Consider the following 6,000-nt stretch of genomic DNA (forward strand, 5'->3'; position numbering starts at 1 on the left):
ACAGGGTTCGGCTACCCCCGGGCTGCATTCCATCTCCCCCTCCTCGGGTACCTGCTCGTCGCTGGGCTCGGCAGCGGGGTCCCATACCATGGGCTCCTCGGTGCGCTGAAAGCAGTCTAAGTCGGGCTGCTCCTCTGGACTTGGGTCACAGGAACGCTCGGGCAGCTCCTCGGGGTACCGGGCTCGGGGCAGGCTCGGCCAGTCCACCTCGGGGTACCTGGCTCGAGGGAGGCTCGGTCCGTCCGCGTCCGGGTACCTTGCTTGAGGGAGGCTTGGTCCGTCCGCGTCCGGGTACCTGGCTCTGGGCAGGCTCGGCCAGTCAGGAGCCTGAACAGGAGCGTCCGTCCTCTCCGGCCGCTGGGCTCTAACTGAGGGTTGAGGCCGGGCTTTTATACTTCCTGTCCCGCCCCTTGACTTCCGGGGGGCGGGAACAGGCGGCGGTGGCTCCGCCCACTGAGGTGGCCGTTCTGGTTCCTCTCTCTCTGGGGCCGTCGGGAGCCAGGCCGCCTCACTACACAATCCCTGTGGGACCACACTAAAAACAAACACACTTGATGCTGATTTCTCATTTAGAATTACATTGAGGCCTATCAGCTAGCCAATTTTTAATCAATTTAATGTGTACTATGTTTATTTCATATCATTCTATTTTTTTTTTAATCAAAATGTTATGTGGTACCAGGGAAAACTCCTTACATAAGTTTAAGTATATTACATCAACACTATTATCTTTATCAATTAAACACAATCTCATCAAGAAAATATATCGTTAGTTTCCATAAAACCATGTTGATTGTCATCAATTATATTATGTTCCTTTAATTCTTTAATAATTGAGTCCCACATAAACCACTCCATTATCTTGCCTGGAATCAATGTCAGGCTGACAGACCTATAATTGCCCATGTCATCCCATTTCCCCTTTTTAAATATTGCACAACTTTAGTTTTTCTCCAGTCTTCTGGAACTTTTCAATAAGTCTTGGAACTTCTGGAGATCAACATTAACAGTCCAGCAAGCTCCTCAGCCAGCTCTTTTAGAACTCTTGGATAAAAGTTATGTGGACTTGCTGATTTAAAAATGTGTTGACTTGCTGACTTAAAAACTTTAGTAGTTTTTGTTTAACATCCTCCAGAGAGCCTAATGGAATGGAAAAATTATCATCTTCATATGATGAGACTATATCATCTATTTCCCCCCCAAATACAGAACAGAAATATTTATTGAAAGCTTCTTACTTTTCTGCATTATTATTGATAATTCTATCATTTTCAGCTAATATTGGACCAATACCATTGTTAAGATTCATTTTGTTCCTAATATACTTTAAAAAATCCTTATTGTCCTTAACTCTGCAGACCAAAGATTTCTCCTTGTGTTTCTTTGCTTTCCTTTTAATTTTTCTACAATTCCCAGGTTCTCATTTATATTTACTACTATACACTTCCCCTTTCTTCCATCTGTTATATGTATGTGTGTATATGTATCTATGTGTGTGTATGTATATATGTATATTTTATTGTTGATAGCTGCCTTCGCTTCTCTAAACCAGGTCAGTTTAGTCTGGATTGTGGCTTTGGGGGCGTTTAGTAAAATGTTCTTAAACAAATCCTAATTATCATTCACATTTTTCCAATTAAATTCTTCCTCTCAGCTGATTTGGCTCATAATTATTTTCAACTTTGTGAAATTGGCCCTTTTAAAGCACCAAGTGTATATATTAGTGGTCTAGACTTTATTCTGTTGGCACACTATAAATGTGATCAAGCCACATTCACTTGTACTTAAGGTTCAATTAATTTTTTGTTCGGTTCCTTTTTATCTGTCAACTCAGGTCTACTATAGAATTCCCCTATGTTGGATGCAACTCTTTTGAATTAGTGAATTGTCATCTATAATATTTAGAAATTCCAAGGATGTTTTAGTACCAGCAGCAGGAGACGTCCAGCATATGTCACTCCAATTGAAGTCACTCATGATCATGCAGCTTTTTTCCCTACAGATGACAGATAGATGCATAAAGAGGGGGCCATTTTGTTCCCTAGTGTGATTTGGTGGTCTGTAGCAAACACCAGCTAAACACGTGTGCTTTAGGTAGCTATGCCCTGCTTTGTCACCTGATTATGGGGTATTACATAATACAGTTGAACTGATCCTGAACCTTCTTTGCTTCCCAGAAAGTTATCAAAGCCTGAATAGTGGCCTCGGACCAGTCTGAGTTATTCGTATGATAGCCAACATTAAGGCGTGCCACTACAGTAAGAAAAACTTCACATAAGTGTTTAAAGATACGGTGGAAACAGCACACAAGTGAACTTTAAGGCCTGTGCAGCAATATTTGTAAAAAGTTAGGGGTGGTTTTAGAAAGCAGACTACTAGTCCATCATAACAGATTCTTGTGCACTGTGGGGCAGCAGTAAAAAAAATTGTGTGTGTTGTGAAGATTACTACATCAGCAGTCTCCACCCCCACTAGCACTGCACCAGTGGAGACTCTCAGTGTCAGACCACATAGCTGTTAGTCTTGTTTTGTGTAAGGCAAACCCAAAACAGTGGTTGCAAGGTGGGCACCACTAGGAGCATTTCTGCGTGTGGATACACAAGATGGCCATATCTTATGCTCAGGATAGAAGCTAATGGTAAGCGGCACTGGTTTGAACTTATGAGCAATTATGCCCAAGAACAAATATTCTCGGGCATAATTACTCATATCTGCTCCACTAAACAATATTTGTTTAAGGAAGATATTACATTGCTATTGCAATTCAAGGAAACTGACCCTCGCCCACCTCCATATGCACACTGCCAATATACTATTTCCATGTCTTTTAAACAAGCATACAAAATACAATAAGATGTCCAACAGTTTTAGGGTCATTCATTTTTAAACACTTTGAAAAATCATATGCAAAGTTTCTACAGGGCAGGAAGTCTGTATATTAGTAAGGAATTGGCAATTAAACTCAACAGCTAACTTTGCTCAGAGAGCAGACTGCTGTCATCTAGTACCACTGTAACTGGTATACAGACTGTTTCTAGTCTACCTTTCTAAATTAAGATTTAAAGACCAGCAGACGCTCAGGTAAACAAAGCATCTCATGGCCCACCTGGGGCTTACCCTGAACAAGCCGCAAACCAAATTTGGGAACCCCTGGTCCAGAGGGACCTAGACAAATTGGAGGACTGGGCCAAAAGAAATCTGATGCGGTTCAACAAGGAGAACTGCAGAGTCCTGCACTTAGGGCAGAAGAATCCCATGCATCGCTATAGGCTGGGGACCGACTAGTTAAGCAGCAGTTCTGCAGAAAAGGACCTGGGGATTACAGTGGATGAGAAGCTGCATATGAGTCAGCAGTGTGCCCTTTTTGCCAAGAAGGTTAATGGCATATTGGGCTGCATTAGTAGAAGCATTGCCAGCAGATCAAGGGAAATGATTATTCAGCTCTATTCGGCACCGGTGAGGCCACATCTGGAGTACTGCGTCCAGTTGTGGTCCCCCCCACTACAGAATGGAGGTGGACAAATTGGAGAGTCCAGCAGAGGGTAACGAAAGTTATCAGAGGGCTGGGACATATGACTTACGAGGAGAGGCTGAGGGAACTGGGCTTGTTTAGTCTGCAGAAGAGAAGAGGGAGGAGGGATTTGATAGCAGCCTTCAACTACCTGAAGAGGGGTTCCAAAGAAGATGGTGCTAGGCCAGGGGCAGGCAACCTATGGCACATGTGCCGAAGGCGGCACTCAAGCTGATTTTCAGTGGCACTCACACAGCCCGGGTTCTGGCCACCAGCCCAGGGGGCTCTGCATTTTAATTTAATTTTAAATGAAGCTTCTTAAACATTTTACATACAATAGTTTAGTTATATATTATAGACTTATAGAACGAGACCTTCTAAAAACGTTAAAATGTATTACTGGCATGCGAAACCTTAAACTGGAGTGAATAAATGAAGACTCCTCACACCACTTCTCAAAGGTTGCCGACCCCTGAGCTAGGCTGTTCTGAGTGGTGGCATTTGACAGAACAAGGAGCAATGGTCTCCAATTGCTGTAAGGGAGGTCTAGGTTGGATATTATGAAACACTATTTCACTAGGAGGGTGGTGAAGCACTGGAATGGGTTACCTAGGGAGGTGGTGGAATCTCCATCCTTAGAGGTTTTTAAGGCCCAGCTTGACAAAGCCCTGGCTGGGATGATTCAGTTGGGGTTGGTCCTGCTTTGAGCAGGGGATTGGACTAGACGACCAGGGCTAGCTCCAGGCACCAGCATTCCAAGCAGGTGCTTGGGGCGGCAATCAGCAAGGGGCGGCAGTCCTTTTTTTTTTGCCCCCAAGCAGAACGCCGAATTGCCGCCGTGCACAGTGGGGGCAGTCTGTGTGCCATTAGGGCGGCACGTGCGTTTCTGTGGCAGCGGCAATTTGGCAGCAGCTTCTCTCTGCAGCTGTCCACGGCGGTGCCGCTTTTGTCTTCTGGCTGAAGACAGAAGCTGCCGCCAAACTGCCACCGCCGCGGAAATGCGCATGCTGGTCTAACGGCACATGGACTGCCCCCGCCGTCCACGGCGGCAATTCGGCACGCTGCTTGGGGTGGCGAAAACAGTAGAGCTGGCCCTGTGGATGACCTCCTGAGGTCTCTTCCAACTATAATCTCTGATTCTATAAGTCTTAATTCCTGCTGTGTTGGCTGTACATCTTTTAAACCACCGAATGGCCCTTAATGCTCAGTTCAGTCGGTCACGGAAGGCGAATGAGGCGACTAAACAGTCTGCAGGGCCAAGATCCCTGGCAGGCCCAGGAGGGCTCCCGGAGCTCAGCGGCACTTCTGGGGGATCTGGGGCCGCGTTTGCGCGGGGCAGGAGAGGCTGGCTGCCGCGAGTGGGCGCAGGACGGCCGCGCCCAGGGAAAGGGAACCCGCCCCACGAGGGCGGCGGGCGGCACCTGAGCGAGTGCCGGGCAGGGGCGGCGGGGGCGCCGGGTACTCACAGCGGGATCCAGCGCTCGGGCAGGCGGCGGTGCAGGGAGATGCGGTCGCTCAGGTAGATGTTGATCTGGTGATGCCGGATACTCTCCTCCTGGCGGTTCTTCTCGGCCGGGCTCAGCTCCAGCCGCACAGCCTGGCCCAGCTCGCCCAGCGCCCCAGGCTCCAGGGGCGGCTTCTCGTACACGGGTCTCCGCAGGCGCTCGGGGTCCCCGGGCAGGGGCGGCTGGGGGGCCCCGCGGGCAGGACGCGCAGCATCGCTTTCTGGGGGGACGCGCCGCCACACCAGGAAACCCAGTGCCGCCAGCAGCCCCAGGGCCAGCAGCGCCCCTGCTCCCCGGGGGGCCCGGCCCCGCCTGCCCCACCACTTGCCGCGGCCGGCCAGCCCCACCATGCCTGCGCTGGGGGCGCTCCTGCCCGCGGGCGGCCTGGGAACTTTGCAAAGTTTCACAAATCTGGGAGCAGCACAACTCCCCGAGAGCGGGCGCTAAAGCTCCCCCTCCAGGAAACCCGGCCGGATCCTCCGCCAGCGGCTCCTCCCTTCTCCCCGCCCCACTGCCAACAAGACCTGGAGGGCAGAGCCGGACAGAGCAGCCTAGGAAGCGTCAGCCTAACAAGAAAAACCCAGCCCCCGCTGCCTACATTTAATAGGCTCAGAGTTCGTCCTGAACTCTTTCAAGGGGGAGGTGAGTGTTGCTGCCCTGCTCAGCTTGTACCGACGGCTCCAGAGGTCGGACTCCTAGCTATGTTCCCATGGCTCCAGAAGCCTCCCCTCCCCAAATACAAACAAAGCACTGCCCATGGACAGGAACGCGTCCTCGGAGTGTAAATGTCAGGCAGGAAGGAGCTCAACACCTGAAGCATCTGATCTGCCCTTAATAGGGCTTCACAGTAACAGGAAGAGCTCCTAACAATACTAATCTTCAAAACCCCATTGCACTTGGTGATGCACAGTTTTATTGCAAGCTTCATGGTATTTAGTGTTTTTCTTAAAAGACCTAGAACCTCTCTTTATTTCCAACACTTCT

The 6,000-nt window shown here is 49.1% G+C and overlaps 1 protein-coding gene across 1 annotated transcript in view; it reads right to left on the reverse strand.

Moving 5' to 3' along the window:
* GALNT12 (polypeptide N-acetylgalactosaminyltransferase 12) overlaps positions 1-5,530 on the reverse strand; it is a 94,038-nt gene extending 88,508 nt beyond the window's left edge. The window contains exon 1 of the mRNA XM_039526911.1: positions 4,978-5,530. Within this exon, the coding sequence (XP_039382845.1) occupies positions 4,978-5,366 (389 nt within the window). The 5' untranslated portion in view covers positions 5,367-5,530. The remainder of the gene's footprint in view (positions 1-4,977) is intronic.
* Positions 5,531-6,000: the final 470 nt, after the last annotated feature.

The sequence above is a fragment of the Mauremys reevesii genome, linkage group 2 (assembly GCF_016161935.1).
Source record: "Mauremys reevesii isolate NIE-2019 linkage group 2, ASM1616193v1, whole genome shotgun sequence".
Lineage (NCBI taxonomy): Eukaryota > Metazoa > Chordata > Testudines > Geoemydidae > Mauremys > Mauremys reevesii.